We start from the raw sequence: 19,933 nt of genomic DNA, 5'->3' as shown, positions 1-19,933 counted from the left end.
CAATGTATTAAATTTACATCAACCTCAGGATATTTTCCGTTGAAATTATATATTTATTTTTGGGTTTACTTGTGTTAATTTGTTTCTAACCCCGGTGAGTTGTTTCGCTATAATAATTATTTTATTTGCACTTTAATTTACACAATTTAATGTAATGTCTGGCCATACTCGTCTCGCGCTACTGAATGTAATGTGTAATGTGTAATGTGTCTCATTTTCGATGAAATGTCTCGGAGTTTAACTCTCGAAATAGGAAGGAAGGAAGTAAGGGTTAGCTTAGTGAAAGAGAAGTTAGTTTTACTTTTACTCGTTTGTCTTAATAAACCACGTCGAATTTATCTCATGCACGCCGAGATATAAGTAGACTTTAGTGTTGCAGTAGAGGAAGTCGAGGGAGAAGTAATAGTCGATGTGGAAGTAGAAGTAGAAGTAAAAGTGGTAGTAAGGGAATCACTGACAAGGGGTTGTACAGTGATCCTCCGTAGAAACGTTGGCTTTTGGCTTTACTGCGGTAGTGGTATTCTGGCCTCATTTTTCTTATCGAATCGAACATAGTCGGTGTGCGCCGCTACGACGTGAGACGTGGCTACAAGAGGGTGTACTTTAATATCCAAGGTGCTTGAATATATCGACTTAATATCCTCCGTCATGCTTCTGGAAAAATAATAAAAGAGAGGAAAAATAATAAAAAAAATCCACTATGATATTTTAAATGGATAAACATTAAAATTGTTTTTTCCATGGGCTTTGTCAAGGAAAATTATGGCTTTAGAGATGTATAATGTGTAATGTTTAATATGCTAGTTGGATCATCTTATTACAGATTTACGATCTGTAGAAATTTTTTATGATTTCAATGAAATTGTGATTTTTTTCAGATTCGTCGATCGATTTTGAAAAAATTCATCAACCTGTAAAATTAATACTTTCAAGTACGTGTCATCAAGCTTATTCAATGTGTCGGTACGTAAAAACAAAGATAAAAAAAATTGTATTAATTGAATTGAACAATAACCTAGACAATAAACAAATTTAATAGAAATGATACGGAGTGCCGAGGATTGTTGCAGCCAATATTGAATCACTGCGACGCTTCAAGCTGTGCTCGTAATGAGTGTATGAATGCATTGCAGAAGTTCTACAAAAAAGCTAATGATAGTCACTCGATGGAGATTGCTTTTTGTCTGTGCAAGTGAGTAATTGTTTTAATTTACATTGAGGCTTGAATAGAAGGATAGAAGGGCAGCAAGCGGGTTGACTTAACTTGTAGTTGGGCGACTAGTAGCTGGAGCAGACTATCTGGAGTACCGTTCACTGAGAGAGTGGAAAAGTAAGGTAAAGTGAGTAGGGTAATCATGAAGTACGATGAACCAGGAGCTGAGAGATGGTAACAACCAACTACGCTCGACATTCTACCAATTTAGAACTGGATTCGTTTGTTACATTTATATAGATACCACCCAAGAAATCCTGATCGCGAATTTACACGGACCTAATTAACCGTCCAATTTATCTTACAACATTTTGATATTTTAATTAATTACATAAGGAAAAAAGTTTTGTCAAAATGTTTTACTATCATATAAAAATCAAAACTCGTCGATTTAAAAACTTAATTTATTTTTAAAGTAATTATATCCATTGATAAAAAATAATTTAATGAAATTTTCTATACAAACATAGTGTTGTTAAGCACACTTAATTAACCCAATTTTTTTAGATTCAATCGATATAGATAAAGAATATCGATATAGAATCAATGACTACTTGCTAAATTGAAAATAGAAAATTTCTATTATCGTATTATCGAATTATCGTAGTATTTACTCAACAGGCAGCCGTATGGATTACATTTTTTAGTAAACAGAGTTTCTTACAGAGTTCATGTGCTCACGTGTATTTGTCATTTGTAAAAAACTTTCGATACTCATGAGGGCGTTCAACTTGTAAGACCATTCCTGAAAACTTTATTGAGATAACTTTTAAATTGCTTTATTATTATTTTTATTATACTTAAACTACTTCGATAAGTTTCCGTACAACATTTAAAGCATGTAAGTTTGGATTTACCAATTATTTTTTTATGCAATTATATAAAATTTTTTTTTCGAGCTTATAATTTTTAATTACGACTGAATGATAAATAGATGAATCTTTCATTGCTTTTTATCTTCAGAAAAACTCAAGACAAAGATGACGCGTGCATAGTGGCCCAAGAAAAGATGCACCCAGTCTGCGCGCAAGGTCACGACCTATCCGAGTTCCCAACCTGTCACAGTTTAGCTCTGGCATGTCGCGAGGATATCACATGCAGGTAATCTACTAATCCTATCAAATAGCTTATAATCATTATCATCATAATCATCATCCGTACGATCATCGGCTCGGTGTACTAGCGTAATAAAAATGTCAGAGGTTAACTACTCTTGATCTCCTTACATCAGCCTCATCCAAAGTGGCACCCCTACTTCTTCTTCCGGTGTTCGGGTTCGAATGTACACTTGAAACTTAACCTCAATTCGCAAAATATATTATAAATTATACAATTAAGATCGAGCATTCCCAGCTCAATAACAACAACAACAGTTAAAAAAAAAATAATTTAAAAGCAGTAGTTCTTTTGTCTGTTATACCTTAAAAAAAAAATCGATTACCTTCTAGCACTTGACCTCAATAGCAATAATATCGCGAAATTTAAAGTTATTTTTATTTTGATTTCCTCGGCAATTTATTTTGTCAATTTACTTTGACGTATTGCGATATTTTGCTATCATAAAAAATATATTTTAAAAATTTTTATTTCATTCATTTATTGAACAGTCGCTTGAGTCAAATTAATTGAAAATAAATAATTAATACGCTATCAATAACGCTAATTAATGCCGGCAATATTGATCCTCACTATCATTATCGCTGATGATATTGTATTAAGTAATATTGTATTAATTAGCTGATGAGTTTGTTAAAATTTATAATTATAATGAAAATGACTAATGACTGTTTGCTGGGTGTGTATTTTTTAAAGAAATAAATTGGAGCACTACGAGCAGAGCTGTGCCGTGGATAGCGTGACGAAAAAATGCGCGGGTCCGCCCGCTGACTGCAGAAGAGCAATGCTAGGAATTCTTGGCACGGAACTGAGATCCAATTGCGCTTGTAAGGGCACTGAACTTACGCAGCTGTATGATTGTTTGGGATGGCAGAGATTACTTTGGGTTAATCCTTGTGTTGGTGAGTATTTTTCCCGATTTCATTGATTGAGAAAACGAAAATTTCAAAGTGCTGATGCAATGAGTTTAGAGTGATAGAAAAATTAATTTGAACTAGAAGAAAAAATCTTAAATCAATAAGAAGATTTTTTTTAATTAGCCAGAAAAATTCTTAAACTCAAAAAAAATTCCAGTGAATTTTATTTAATGCAAAACTTTTGATTTAAAAGAATTTTTTAGCTATTAATGAATTTATTTATTTGAAAACAATTTATTTAGTCTTTAAATGTAAATAATTATTTTTCAAGTTTCAATGTATATTTTTTTAAGAAAAAATTACATTTATTAATAGTTAATAAATTTTGTTCGATAAACGATTTGGTAATTATTGATAAATTGCATGTAATAAATTATTTATTAACAGTTAATAAAGTTTTAACGAATATTTTCTTCGATCAAATTAATTTTTCAATCGATTTAAAATTATTTTATTGATTATTTTGTACATTGTCTCGATATACAATATTTTATTCCGTCCAATTAAGCTTCAATCATATTCTATAAAAATTAACTCATTCTATTTAAAAAAAAAAAAAAGCACAAATAATTTCTATTAATTTTACGAGAAAACATTCTAAAAAAAAACCTAATCAGACTTAGCCAATTTTTTTATCCGAGCATTTATGTCAATTAAATTGCAAATTTATTTAATTAAAAATGTCCTTCAACGTGTCTCTGAATGTTCGAGTCACTATTAGTACATATATAGACTTCTATTTCTATTAATAAAGTTATTTAATTATCCCATATGAATAGGCGCACATGAAGATCGTGAAGGTATATTACATTATTGATTATTATTTGTTGTAAGACTCAGTCATGAGTACACAGTGACTGGTATTCAACCGACTAGATAAGTAATTTAGATATCAAGAAATTGGTTCGGTTGCCTTTGCTACTCCCTCGTATATGCTCAAAGTAAGTGCCCGAATGGAGCAGAAGACGAGTGGAAATCCAGTTCACAAGTCACTATTCAATTTTCCCGTGTGTCCTATTGTCAGAGAGGGTATACAAACGCTGCTCGAGGTCATGCATTGATATTTTCTTTCATCTCCCTTCATCAGAACGAGACCCATTGTTGCCATATTTGTATTATTTAATACCAACTCGCCGCAATATCGACATTAATCTTGCCTGTTAAATCAATTACAGTCGAGTCGCAGAAAGATTTCCATGCGCGGAAAAAACATCACCATCATTCCAGTACGAAACCCAGTATTACGACCCTGTCTACAGACTCCTGGAGCACGTCGACGACATTTTTTGCAGTCACTCCGCTGATTACTGACAGCGTTGAAGAGGATAATGTTATTCCAGAAGTCAACAGAAAATCAACGACTCAGCCAACGATGAATGATGTAGATCAGTTTAGTTTTAGTAGCAGTGTTATTATTAGTACAACTGGCTCTACTAGTACTACTACTGCTGTTACTACTCCTTCGACAACTACTACAAGTACACCTCCGCCACGTAAGTTCATGGGTTTCTTTTTTTTTTTTTTTTTTTATTACACAGGCCGGAAAATATTGCTTGATTCAAGAAAAAATCTCCTTTGAGATTTTCAGTTAGTAAATAATTAATTCAATAAATTCATCTGTTCAGGGAGTTTTTTTTTTTCAGTGTACTGAGTCATACTTGGAAAAAATACTCCAAATTTTTGAATAGTATTTTCAAACTCTTAAATTTTACTTAACTTACGTATTCGTAAAAAAAAAAAAAATACAAAAAAAAGTCAACCTCTCGTAGTGGCAGTGATTGGTACCCAATATTTATGAACCGAGTATTTGAAAAAATTTAAATAGAAAAGATCAAAGTCTCGAAAAAAATTCAAAGTAAACTGTTTAGGTGCTGTACCGTTAAGCACCGAACAAAGAAAACAAAAATATTCCTTGAATATATTTTTATTTTCAAATTCATGGCTGGCTTAGCTAACACTTTGATCGTTGGTGCGACATTCGACAGTCACGCGAATCACTTCCAAGCCAAAAGGCATGTCGCGAGAGCTACTCAATCGTAGTAACACTCTCAGAAATTGGAAAAATATATATAGAGAGGAAGAAAGATAGTAAACAGAAATAGGAATAGTTCTACTGAAACATTAAAAGTGTTATAGAACGTGTGTTTGAGTCGAGTAAGAGAATTGACGTAGAAAAGTGAAAGACCATGTATATTTATATGTACATTTTTTGTTTGTTTGCTCGCTTGCTTATACATTTTTTGTACCTTTATGTTCTTAGGTTTTTGTGTGTTTCAAAGACCGAGGCAAAATCATCAGTACATACGTGAGGGCAAAGGAAAAAGAGTGAGTACACTGAAAAGCAATTTACTTGGTCTAAAAATCTATTTTACCTTTTATTTTTGTTTTACTTTAACCCCTTGAAAAAATCAAATGTCATTTGCAGTATTGGCATTTTTATTTTTTGTGTCTTGTGTTTGAACTATTTTTTACGATCAATTTTTTTCTTTCTTCACAGCTTAATATCTAACAAAGACTTTTAAAAATACAAAAAACGCACGCCTCAAACGTCCATGTTAATTCTCTACAAAGAATATTGTATTTATATAAAATTTACATAATTCATTCATTTTACAAAATTTACTCTCAGCTCTACCGCGACAACGAGCCCGAATGTTCGGACCTGTGTCAGTGTGGAGAGGGTGTAACCCTTGTCTGCAACACAATCTGCGTTCAACCTTCACCTTGCAAAACTCCCTTTGCTTTCTACAATCATGCTGCGCCAGCCTACCAGGCCTTCAGGGGGCGCTGCTTGTGTTACAGTGGTCGCTTCATATGTATGCGGCCTTCTCCTGGTAAATAGGCAATCTTTTTTATCATTAATTATTTTGAGTCATAATTAGAGATAAAAATAATATTTTAAAAAATTTAACAATCAATTTAACAACAATAAAGCTTAAAATCACTTGATCGATTGCATACGATGTATAATAACAGAATCGGTAGCTTCAGTAGTAGATCCTAACATATGATCAGAGAGATTCGGGTTCGATTCTCGGCTTGATTTCCAACTCAATATTTTTCAATTTATTCTTCGCTTTTAATGAAAAAATTCTCTTCCTATTATTGTAATAATATTTGAAGTAATAATTGTTATTTAGTAAGATAAAAGTAAAGTCTGTGACCTAAAAGCGTAATAAATGGTTACAATTAATGTATTTGTAGTAATAGTTATTGTTACTTATGAATTATCACCATTTAATCATCTTACATCTAATATAAATAGACAGATTAAACGCGCAAAGATAAACGAAAATTTTGGAATAGATTGTTAAATTTATCTTAAATTTAAATACTGTTTGAACAATTACCGTAGTTGATAGATAAACTTTAACTGTACAAGTATAACTTTCTTGTTCTTGTCACGTTCAAACAAACATCTTTGTGTTTAAACAGAAACTTACAATATCCCTCACGGAGTCTTCATGTTCCTTGGATACAGTGAAACAGATGAGGATTTCATGAAAACTTACAATAATTTAACTGTGCTGGACGCGGTTAACTCACTTGACAGCTTTATTCGTGAAGAAGCCAACAATAAGGTTTTTATAATTTTACTACTTTTATATAATAGTAATAATCAATTTTTTATTTAAAAATTTGAAAAACTCCATAAATAAGTTAAGCTGCTTTCATTATTTTAATACCACTGAATTAAATAATTTAAAAATAATAATAATAATATAAGTTTAATTATATTCTATATAAAATTAATTGTCGACTATAACTAATGTAATTATTTAATTATTCATTATTATCATGCCCCGCATAAATAACATGCACAAAATTTAATACAAATTTAACAACAAACAGTTACGTAATTAATTATTCCTACTAAAATATGAAAATGTACAAATTCATTTAATTACCGCGAAAACTAAATTTCATTATTTATTTATTTCATTATATTTAATTCACGAGGCATTATTATTTTAATAAATCCTATCATTTTAATTATTAATAATTCATAGCGTGAAATTTGATAGTTACTCACGCTAACATTGAAGTACAATATTTTGTGAGCATATCAAGTTATTGATATTCCTGCCAGCCAATGTTTATGGTCTAATCCAACGATAGTTAGGTTTTCCTGATAATAATTCTGTAAATCAGTACTGAATTTACAATTCAGTGATTGTTCATGTTACAATTTTAAACAAGCTATCAGTTCATCAATATTCAACAAAAACACTAAGTATATCATAATTTCTTGTTTATTTTTCATTAAGTAACATTGCTGCAGAATAGACAGTACATTAATTTAAATTAGACAATAAAATAAAAATTAAAAATTATTTTTAGTTATCTTTGTGCATAGTAAAAGCAGTATTGTCGAAAAAGCACTTCAACATTAGCAAAGAATTTTCACATGCATCGGCACCCTCTGAAAAAATCAAATTATTTTTTTGACTTATTTTTTTCCTAAGAAAATTTATAAAAATACACTGATCATAAAAAATGACTTGATTCAAAAAAAATATTTTTCCTTCAATTGAGACTTACTCGGGTCCTTGCACTTCTTCATCACCTCATCAGCTTTTCCTTCTGGAAATTCATGGGACATCTTTTTTTTAATGTTTTCCTCGTTTAAAGTTCCATCATTATTTATCTAATTACAATTTTTTTTTAATGTATTCTTTAGTAAATTTATTTAAAATTAAACTATTTATTACTTACGGCTCCTATTTTTATCATCATACATTTCGAGAAACATTGAAGTTTCTTGTTATCCATTTCTCATACTTTGTCTTGTAGTTTATCAACGGCAGCTGCAAGTTTTAAATAATCAATTAGTCTTTCAATTAATATTTTTACTTATGCTGTAGTTTATTTAATTATTCATTACTTTGATCAACACCACTTTCCTCTACACATTGTTTTAAGTTTTCGCGGTGATTCGAGTCTGGCTCAGCTATGTTACCCTGCAAAAGTAAAATTTATCCGAAATTAAAATAGCTTTGAATTAATTAATTATAAAAAAAAATTAAAGTACACCAGTACTTACTAAAACCCCAACAAAACAAATTGCAAAAATAGAAACTAATACTTTCATTTTTGGTACGATTACGTTGTCACTTGTAGTTGCTATCAGAAAGCTTCAATTAACAAATGATAAGAATAATCGAATAATTTATTTTATGTACTTTTCATATCAAAAAAATGTTGGAAAATTTTCCATCAGAAAGTAAGTTGTAGAAAAAAAGTAAATCAACACATGTTTCAATAAAGATCACATATTTTCTGTCTATATGTAACTTTTTGTCATTGAAATATACGTCAGAGATCAGAGGTTATATATTATGCATACGGAAGTAGTAAAAATTGAAGACATAATACAGATATGATAAAATTTTACGTCAATCTCTTTGTTGTATCAAAAATCTGTTATTTATCATTATTAATTATAATTATTTAAAATTTTTTAAATATAGAAGAAAAAAATTTTTTTTAATTAAAAAACGCCTAAAATTTGTAATTCTTACACTTGATTCGTAAAATGTATACATAATTTTTTTTTTTTGTATTTTGTATTTTTTCTGGTTTCTATGCACAGGTGTAATGCATCTCTATAGAATTTATAACCAGAAGTAAATAAATAAAATGCTCACGTTCATTTAAAGGAGAAAAAAAATTTTTTTTTTGAAAAAACCAAGTCAGATTTTTGTAGAAATTTTTTTTAGTTTTTGAAACCAGCTGTCAATTTTTTATAGAATCATTTGTTAAGATATTTTGTGACACAGCCTCTTTAAACTTTTCACACTTTTTTTAGATCGTATCAATGAAAAATAAGCAAATTTTTTAATCGTAAACAAGAATGATAATAATTTGCGGATCTCATTAAATCTCATAAAAAAAAAATTAACAATGTAATTGTTTTAGCGTCACATTTAACGGAAACGTATTATTTTCCAGACTATGTGTACCCTCTTCTTATACAACGTCACACAGGAGAATGTAATAGCAGTGGCGCGACTCGGCGGAAATAATCCACCACCTAATAGCAGTCAAGCACAGAGCTTACAGCACCTGCTGCGCATCAAGGTAAGGTTAACAAAAGCAATAAATTTTTTACCATCCAGTTCAATCCCATTACTTTCAGCATTTTTTATGTTTACCAATCAACTAATTAAACCCCCACCCTTACCCTGGAGGTGAATCACCGAATAGAGCGCTATTAAATGTTGTTCAATCGTTAATAATATTTTTGATTGGGGGGTCTATGAATTAAATGGCGTTCGATATGTTTTGATAAATCAAACAATTATATTTTATTATTTAATTAAATATAAATGATATTTATTTATAGTGCGATTAAAAATAAATTTCATCGAGGGGCACTAGCGATCGGTATGAAATCGTTTGGATATGGAAATTAATCAAAGAGTCAACTGTTCGTATACGCGAGCTTGTGACGAGCCACAAAATATGAATAATTGAAGCTATTCATGCGGTTTCCGTTTATTTTACTACGCATATACCCTACAAAATTCTATACACATTTTCTCCCTCGATATTTCAATCGATTATTTTTGAAAATATATTTAACAAACTATAAATACGCGCCATACTCACGGGAGCCCATGCTGTGGGGATTAGAATAAATATCATAGATCGTGCATATATGTTCATATTTCTGTTGTTGAAACATTCAAGTCACGGTCGTTTCGCTAGATGTCTATATATAGACACATTGCACATATAGACTATAGTCATATTGTAGACAGAAAAAAAAATTGTCGGAAAAATTACATCGTATTCCGGGAACACACTTCAATATTTTCTCTTTCATAATTTTACATTTTAAAATTGATGACTTGTTACATTACAAAAATGCGTATAAAAGTAATTAACGTTCTAATTTTTACGATGGAATATATAATAGAGTGTGGTCCTAGATTACAATGTGACAGTTGTAATTTTTCCTACAATTTTATTTTTCGTCTACTTTAAATTATTACAGAAAAATTTACAATTAAACATTAAAAAACACCGTATTATTTTAAAGCAATTTCAATAGAGCCAATATGAAGGCTAATTAACTCTCTAGCTGTAATTAAAAATAATTAAATGATTGAGTTGCGTTCTATTCTTATTGACAGGCTCTTTTATGTTGTTGTTTCAAATAAATTGATTTTCGATAACGATTCTTTTGTCAATTATGGTATCGGTTCATTATTATACAGTACAGACATAAAGATATTTAGTGATAAAAAAAAATTTAAGTGTTCTCGAAAAAAAACTTGAGAAAAAAATTTTCTGAAATTAACCTTGTATATTTTAACTGATAGATAAAAAATAATTTGATAACGTAAATATGAAATAGTCCGTCTGTTGAACATACAAAGTACACTAGGATTATTAAGTGACATTCCGGTCTATAGAATACACGCCGATAATCAACTGGGATTGGCTAAACGACTCTACGTCAATGTATACCGAAAACCTCTATACTGTAGCAAGCAACATGTGAGCGTATTAGGGTGGGTCAAAAAAATCGAATAATTTATTTTTGATTTTATACTCTGAAAAATAGGTTCGTAGACACCTAAAAAGAATTCTCTCCAAGTATAAGCTCTTAATTATAACGGGAAGGTCCTCCGCTTTGCGGGTTTCTATTTTTTTCGAATAATCAGATAAAAAAATTTATATCTCGCTTCCAACTGCTTGGAAAAATATTCCGTGGCATAGATTTTGTGAGAAATTGAATGCTTTACAAAAAAGGTCTCTTATGACTTTTTCAAAAACTCAACCGATTAAAAGATATTCATAGTTGAAGTTTGGCTATTTTAAGGAAAATATTCGTTTTTATTATGAATTTTATAAGTCGATGAAAAAAATTATTTCGGATTGCGGAACTCATGATTTTGTAGGAAATTTACTGCTCTACAAAAATGGTCTCTTATGATTTTTTGATTAAGTGAAGCCGTTACGAGATATTCATCGTCAAACATTAACGAATATCAATATTTCCAGTTTTTGATCAATAATTCGATAAATTTTAATTTAAACTATGAGTTTCAGGAAAATTTACATAAATTTGAGTTTCGATCGATAAAGAAATGTTATAATAAGTTAGATAAAGAATTATTGGAATTATCATTGATTTTCCTTGGAGAAATGCCTCAAGAAAAGATTTCTTTCAAACGTCCTGGTGCTGTTCATCATGCTAGATGGATGGCTAAGGCCATTTATAGTTTGAAAATGTATCTATTCAGAGATGAATTCAAACTCTCTCAGAAAGAATTGCATGGTCTTCGTCATTTCTGTATTTTTATAGTCACATTGTATTTAAAAGCTTGGTTTTCATCAACTTCTGCAACAACTGCTGCTTATCATGACTTGCAGTTTATGAAAAATTTATTGGAGTACAAACATATCAATCCTTTGATTTCTTCAGCTACGTGTGAAAAAATGATTTCGCACTTATGGTATTTGAGCGATGAACTTGCCATTTTATCACTGTTTGACGATGGCGTTCCATTAGAAGTAAAAAAACGTATTGTTGAAGCTGTTAATACTCGTGAAGGTACAGATTCTAAAGCTAAAAGATTTGTAATTGCTAAAAAGATTTGAATTCATTGGCGCAGAGAACTCTGAGTGACTTTGTGTCTAAAAAGTCATTAAATCTTTTCAAAATCTTCGATCTACCGTATGACTTTCTTGATGTCGATGTTGAATTATGGCCTACTAATGAGAGTTATCTCGAAAATAAAGAATACTTTCAACAACTAAAAGTTGTCAATGATTCAGCAGAGCGAGCTGTTGCATTAGTCAGTGAATATAATCAATGCTTGACAAAAATGAAGAACAATTCCAGTACTTATTACAAGTTGTCAAAGAACATCAAAAAACATTCCCAAATTGTAATAAAAGAAATTATTTATAGTAATAGCGTACTGTTATGTTAAAAATATAGACAATTATATTGCAATTGATAATTCAATAAAAAATTTATCTATAAAAAAGTTAAATACTGGTTGTTTCTCACTTGATTCAATACTTTTCATATTAAATTTGACAAAGAAATATGTCATTCACTTCAAATTAAACTAATCATTGGCTATATGTCGAAAAAAATGCTCTAATTTCTTGTTTTAATGCAATCAAACAAGCTCAAGACTGAAAACAATATTAAAAAAATTGTTTATAACATTTCTTTATCGATCGAAACTCAAATTTATGTAAATTTTCCTGAAACTCATAGTTTAAATTAAAATTTATCGAATTATTGATCAAAAACTGGAAATATTGATATTCGTTAATGTTTGACGATGAATATCTCGTAACGGCTTCACTTAATCAAAAATCATAAGAGACCATTTTTGTAGAGCAGTAAATTTCCTACAAAATCATGAGTTCCGCAATCCGAAATAATTTTTTTCATCGACTTATAAAATTCATAATAAAAACGAATATTTTCCTTAAAATAGCCAAACTTCAACTATGAATATCTTTTAATCGGTTGAGTTTTTGAAAAAGTCATAAGAGACCTTTTTTGTAAAGCATTCAATTTCTCACAAAATCTATGCCACGGAATATTTTTCCAAGCAGTTGGAAGCGAGATATAAATTTTTTTATCTGATTATTCGAAAAAAATAGAAACCCGCAAAGCGGAGGACCTTCCCGTTATAATTAAGAGCTTATACTTGGAGAGAATTCTTTTTAGGTGTCTACGAACCTATTTTTCAGAGTATAAAATCAAAAATAAATTATTCGATTTTTTTGACCCACCCTAGAGCGTATACACACTAATTGGAATTACAGTTGTTTACTAAAACTATCGATCGGTGTAATAAATAATTAAAATTAAAATACGTACAGTGGAAAAAAGTATACAGAATAAATTAACTCGATGAAATGTAATTTTCCTGGTACACTGATTGAAGAATTTTTTAATAGTTAATTAATTCATTTCTTTGGAAACGAATTATTCAATTATTAAATGTGAATAATAAATAAATAAATAAATAAGTAAATATTTAGCTAAATTCTTCAATTAAGTTATAAAAAAGTTTATGACGAAATGAATATCATATTAATTAATATTTGAGAGAATTATATCAACGATACAGAGGTTATTATGTTGAGTCGATAATTCGATAGAGTCACGCTCGTGTTATAAATCCCGAACTCAAGTAGTATAGTTGTATTTGTACTATACTAACCGAATAGAAGTTAGTGTGTTTGTGCTGGTATGGTGCAAGTTAACTAAATATAGAGGAGTAGGAGGAATAGGAAGTAAGGGGGTAGATATAGCGGTGTAGTCTCCTGAAATGAGATAGGGGGATGAGATGGGTACAGTATGGGTAGTCTTAGCTTTGTCTAAGAGTCTCATAGCTTTTAAAGTTTCGAGTTAACAAAAAATCGATTTAGACTTCTCAGAAAGTCCAACACTGTAATTTCAAGATTCTGAGAAACTGCCACGCTGGGATTAAGCTTCCCCTTGAGGAGATGAAGGCTTCCCCGGGAGGAGAGGTCAGGGTCCGTTAAATTTGGAGAACCATGCGCCGAATAGTAGTTGTAGCAACCCAACTCTGTTTTACGTCTATCCTCAACAACTTCTGAGCTTTTCCAAAGCTTGTGCGGGTATACACTTCTTGTACTAATAATAAAACGGGATCAAAGGGATCTTCAGTGCGTAAAAAAGTTTCAAGTTTTAACTTGTACTCACTTAAATAACTAACCTAACTTCATTGAAGAAAATTATTACTGTCGTTAAACCTTTTGTTGTTTCAGCGACCTCCCGGCAAAAATACACGGTTTTATGAATCAGTTTTTAAAAATTTTTAAATTGTAAAAAATTTACAAAGTTCAATTTCTGACCCAGATTTCTAGAATATTGTCTAAAACATTTCTTGTATATTGTGTGGCATTGAATGAGTTATATCAGACAATCCAGACGAAGCTGAGTGCTGATTATCCGAGCTAAACAAAGGCTTTCAATAAAACATGCATGTCAGTGATCAGTTATTAACGAATAATAATTAATTCTAACAAAGTTTTGTACAATTATGATTATAACAAAAGTTTATGGAGTTAGATTAGTATTATTTCTAAGGATGTATTTTATTGACATTCGTAATTGTTTGTTGCTATTAACTGTTAGCTTTTATTCTACATAAATGTGTTGTAAATTGAAATAATAAATTTAGAAAAAAAAATTAGTCAAACACAAAATTTTCCAAGTTTTGGATTGGAATACTATAAATTTTTTTATTAAATCAATAAACTTCAACCACCGATACAATTTATTTTTACTAAAAATTGAAAATTTGAAAAGCTCAACAAAATTATGATACCGCGAAATTTCCATGATTTCTCTTTTAGATAAGGCGTGACGATGATAATCATAACATTCAAATGAACTATCTCCATAGCTTTTCTCGTAAAAACGATTTTCCAGAGCGCGATAGAGATCGTGCTCTTAATATTTTATCCACTGGTGTGAAGGAAGATGACGATAAAAAAACAGCAGTTCCGTAATTTTTTGATGATCGATTAATCGATTTCTGGGTGAGAATATTCCTGTAGACTTTTGCGACCTAGATAAGGAACACTCTTACAATATATATCTTATCCTTGGAAAGACTTAACCGCAGTAGCATGTACGGGGGTTCGTATAGTTGAAGAATGGGCACCGTTACTTCACCCCACGATCCTCGTCTTTCAGCGAAACTAACGTTATTGCCCCTCTTTCACTCTCACTCTCACTCTCTGAGTCTCTTTTCAGAGTGAACGCCACTACGGGCTAAGAGCTTCTTTTGATAATTTAGTGTACTGCTTATCTAACGTTTTTCCGAGTGTTCTATCTTCGAGCACCCCAAGCTTACTTCTTTTCAAGTAACAAACTCTTTTAAAAAGTTATGTAATCGCGTGATTTTAGTTTTCTAAATTCATTATTTTTCCATTGTTGTTTTTTTTAGGTTTGCTTGATTTTATGTGTTTCATAATTTTTTACAGCACTTTAATGATATTGTTATGATTGTATTTATGTAATCGAAATGCTAACAGTCACGAGATATTTCGTGGCAAAAATATTGTGTGACCTTAATTTTTAACGATGTAATTTTTGCGATTAATTATTTACATAAAAAATTGAGGTGCTTATGACGTGTATTGATCAACACTCGTGACACTTATTAATCGAACTAAAAAAAAAATTTTGAAATTTAATTTCACATAAAATTAAATTTTTTACAAGAAAAAAAAATTTTTTTTTTATGTGACTTTTGATCGGAACTTTAAAATTATTTAGATTATTTTAAATATATCTGCATGAGTCTGTATCTTAATTTGTAAAACTAGATTTACAAAAATTTTTTTAAAGCGTAAATTTACAGTAAAAAATCTTCTTTTATTAAATTCAATAATACTTAAATACACCCACACCTTTTTTACACAAATAAAAAATTTATTCGCTCATTTTTCTAAGGCTGTAGGTTGGTAGTTTCCTTTATACAAACAGATCTTTAATATAAAGTAAAACAAGTATAAAAAAGGGTAAAGAGAGCGAAAAGACAAACGATTGCAGTAAAGTCTTGGCGTTAGGGAAATACGATGAAAAGTCGCATACCCAAAATCGATACTTTAGTCGCGGCAATGGGGTGCTTTTATTGGCATTGTGCCAATGGTACCTATCTATGTGGAACACCTGCGCGTGTATATTTATCCTAGCCAAGAGCTCTCGACGGCTAGTACAGAATTCATGTGGTTAGTAGCGAAAATAAATGTATAGATAGAGCATAAGTTTTACCTGGCGCACGACCAGGGGCTCGCTATTTACACGTCCAGTTCCTAAAGCAATTCATTGGGGCTTGACGATGCATCAGACTATTTTCTTAAACAGCTAAAGCTCTCCTCGCGGGAATTAAAGCTTTCTTTGATGGCCGACGTATACCGGAACCGCGACTGCTACTAGGAACCCTCGAATACTAAACGTGCGCAGTCAGCACGCTCCGGAAATCTCGATTTATGCTTGAACGCGCGAATCTATTTGTTTTGAGCAAACTCCAGTGCTTTAATAGCTTGTTTCAGTGACTTGGTTCCTTTCATTATATTGTAGTCAATAAAATTCTTATAATTTATTCCATCCGTGGTATTTTATTACTATTAATTCGTTGCAATTTTCCATCAAGACTCTAGATAAGAATTTGATGCTTAAATACATTAATTCTTTTTTTGAACTTAAAAAATATCAAATGAGTCAATAAATAATATAATTATTACGTTTTCCTTACTTAAATAAAATTATAAAAGAAACATTTTCAGTCAACAAAATATTATAATGTTAAAACATTTCTTTAAAAAAAAATCTACTTTATCACATTAATTAAATTTCTATTGGTTTAATTATTTTGTCAGTTTGACAATAAAAATAAAGTCTCTTCATATATCAGTACAGATTGTTGTCTTTATCGATAAAATAATTATTTATAAAGAAAATATTATGATCGAAAAAAAAATTCCGATAGAATAAAAGTGATTTATACAATTTATAGAACAATGAATTCATTTGTACTGAGTATTTAGATAACAGAATACTCGAGTATAAAAGAATCGTAGTAAAAGAGAAATAAAGAAAAAAATAGTCTGACGTAATGATTGAGCCAACTACTTAACAAAGTAAAGAATGAATAAAAGAAGTAAAAAAAAATGAGTATTGAATGGAATTAATTGGTCAGGTTGTTTAAAAAAATTCATTACAAAGTCTCTCGAATCGAGTAGTTGAATTTAAAATTTCCATAATGACAACGATATTCTGTTTCATTAATTCAGACTCGAGGTGACAAGATCTTCGATAGGCTTGTTTCTGTCTCGCTTCAATTTCTGCTATTATTATCATCATCATTATATGATACTCGCATTCAGTTTTCACGTTTAATATTTACTGTAAAGACGTTACCGCAAGCCAGCTAGAATACAAAAGCGTAGATCTTCATGCATATACGATAACTTGTGACGTTTCCATACTCATTAAATGTTATATCTTAATGAAAATGATGCAAATAATCTTTTATATTAAAATATTTATTTTATTCTATTTATTTAAATTAACTGTTCGTGTTTTCATAGAAATTGTTGAACTGTATCCTCAGTTCGATTTGTCAGTCTGAATTTAATTACTGCGTATTAAAAGGAATAGCTAGGCAACAAGAGAATATATAAGCCATTATATCCAAAAGTTAAATTCAGAACAAAGTAATTCCCCGGTTTAAATCCATTTACTCGGAATATTTTTTTAATGTCCTAATTTTACCCCGGTCCCCTTATCCAAACCAGCAAACATACTTTTTCTCTCAACATTACTCTACAAAAGTTTTCTCATGCTACTTATTTTATCGACATTTGCCTACGTGCTTGGGACGTTATTAAAATTCCTCATTTCCCCGTTGAGAATCGACGACTCGCCGATTTCTGTTCTGACCCACAGGGGGATGCCCGTTAGTACTTTATGTTCACTTTCTATTCCTCTAATTCCTTTTATTTCTATCCCTTTTCTCTCTCTTTTGCTCAACACCGCTAACTTCTCCTGAATTTCTCATTACCGGCATGAAAATTAATTCCCTTGGCATAACACACACAGGCACCTGTCTTACTCTGCTTCATTTTGTATAGTATTAGTACCAGTTAGTCGCATTTTCAAACGCTATTCTCCACCGTGTAATCTAGATGAGGGCTCCAAACTTACTGAAATTACTGTTAGTACCTATATAAATTTTTTTTTCACCCATTAATTTTTTATCGATAATTCTCTGATGTAACATATATGGTCATAACTTTTAAAGGAGTCTTTAAATATTTAAAACTTTTATGTGTGATTTTAATATTTAATGTGTTAAATTAACACAAAAAAGTGTTAAATATTTATCAAAAAAATTTTTAACACTAAATTTTTTGACGCAATGACGCAAAATTTTTTACTGTGTAAATATTTTTTATTTTTTCGCCAAGTTTAGCCCCGATATGGCTAATTTTTATATTCCGTCATTTATAAACGTCTCAAGACATATCAAAAATTATATATAGCAAAATCAGACCATATATGGCCATCTGCAATTTTTTAATTAAGCTATATGTAGAGAAAAGTCAGTCCATATAAAAAAACTTTTTCACGAACACTTCTTTAATTAATAATGTATTAACATTTATTGTTTAAAAAAAAAAAAAACGGTGTATAGTTATTCGACGAACAAGAACTAATAATTGATTTCACTAAAGCAATGTAGAGGTAAAATAAATTTACATGAACTGGTAAGAAGTAAAGTAGATAGCACGATGAATAATACAAGAAGTGTATGACTGATATTACGAAATTTATTATTTATTCTAAATGCTCGCGTACATGCTCGAGGTATTTTGTCTGATAACACAATTACTGTTACTACTGCGTTACTGTGAATGAAATGTTTTCCTTTTATTACCGTCTTATTGATTCAAAGTTATTATTTATTAAACTGTTGGTGGAATTGAATAAACATGATAATTATCCAAGTAGAAGTATCGATTCACGGTGTAATTGTTTGGTTACAATTATTTCTATTTCTTCGTCAATAAAACTGAGCTGTAATTTTTTTATTAAAATTATTTATTGCAGATTTCTGATCTATTAAATAAAATCAAATTAATCAGAGAAATGTATTAATAAGAAAATAGAATGCTCAGTCTTTAAATTTAATTTTACTTCTCAAAGATCAAAGTCGATAAATTTATTGAACTTTAAGTAATATTGTTCATTAAATTCGCTTTAGAAATATTTTTTAATCAACTTTACTACATAAAATATTTTTGTGAAAATAAACGAGAATAAATCAAAAAATATTGAAAGCTTTGTGAAATATTTTACGCTCTGAAAAATATGATTATTCGGCTGTCAACTAAACATTATCGAATGATAGAAATCAATGCCAAGAGGTTAGAAGTATACTCGTCGGACGTCGAACATCAAAGACAAAGAAGTCCAAATAAATTTGCCCTTCTGCAGGGTCAAGGATCCGAACGAAGTTTTTCGGTACAGTAGCATTGCAAAGAAAATCAACGAAATAAATATCGATTTTTATTACAATAGTTGAACCTAAATTAATTGATACGCATTGAAAGTTTTTCTTTTATTTTTTTGTTCCAATTAACCAAGTCAATGAACTATCAAACTAATTTCCGTCTGTCCACAATTAATTGCTTTCGTCAATTGACTCCAGGCACAAAAGTTATTTGTTTTTAATTCAATATCATTTGGTAACAAACGTGCTATTCATAACCAGAATAAATTACGAATTTCTTTAGAAAATTAATAAGTAAATTAATTTGTAGGAGTTACTAGATAAAAAAAAAATTTTTTGCACCAATAAAATTTGTTTAGTTGCATTAAAAATTTTCCAGCTTCGAAATTCTTGAACTAAGATCTAATCTTAATAATTCCGGCCGCATTTTTGCTCAATCAGAAACAATAAACTGCATACATAAATTCTAAAGAAGAAATAAAATACGACTGTACGGAGAAATGACTTAAAAGTAATTTAGCGACAAAAGAACAGGCTAGTTTCTCGGTCGAAATTATACCGTGCCTCGGTACTTATACATGCCCTCTACTTGATCAATAACGACACAGACTGTCGCTCATATTTAAAAAAAAAATGAAATTTAAAGTAGA

At 30.2% G+C, this 19,933-nt stretch overlaps 1 protein-coding gene across 1 annotated transcript in view; it reads left to right on the top strand.

The window, feature by feature from the left end:
• The window catches only part of Gfrl (Glial cell line-derived neurotrophic family receptor-like), a 162,527-nt gene that overhangs the window by 137,941 nt on the left and 4,653 nt on the right, over positions 1-19,933 (top strand). Inside the window, exons 8-16 of the mRNA XM_074239154.1 lie at positions 879-963; positions 1,040-1,192; positions 2,177-2,314; positions 3,026-3,231; positions 4,422-4,739; positions 5,507-5,571; positions 5,876-6,080; positions 6,682-6,827; positions 9,199-9,327. Coding sequence (XP_074095255.1) covers positions 879-963; positions 1,040-1,192; positions 2,177-2,314; positions 3,026-3,231; positions 4,422-4,739; positions 5,507-5,571; positions 5,876-6,080; positions 6,682-6,827; positions 9,199-9,327 — 1,445 coding nt within the window. The remainder of the gene's footprint in view (positions 1-878; positions 964-1,039; positions 1,193-2,176; positions 2,315-3,025; positions 3,232-4,421; positions 4,740-5,506; positions 5,572-5,875; positions 6,081-6,681; positions 6,828-9,198; positions 9,328-19,933) is intronic.

This window comes from Cotesia typhae, unplaced genomic scaffold (assembly GCF_013202065.1).
Source record: "Cotesia typhae breed Kobodo isofemale line unplaced genomic scaffold, CoteBio_Ctyphae contig_23, whole genome shotgun sequence".
Taxonomy (NCBI): Eukaryota; Metazoa; Arthropoda; class Insecta; order Hymenoptera; family Braconidae; genus Cotesia; species Cotesia typhae.
Note: the sequence above shows the minus strand (reverse complement) of the source record. Positions and strands in the feature narration are given on the sequence as shown.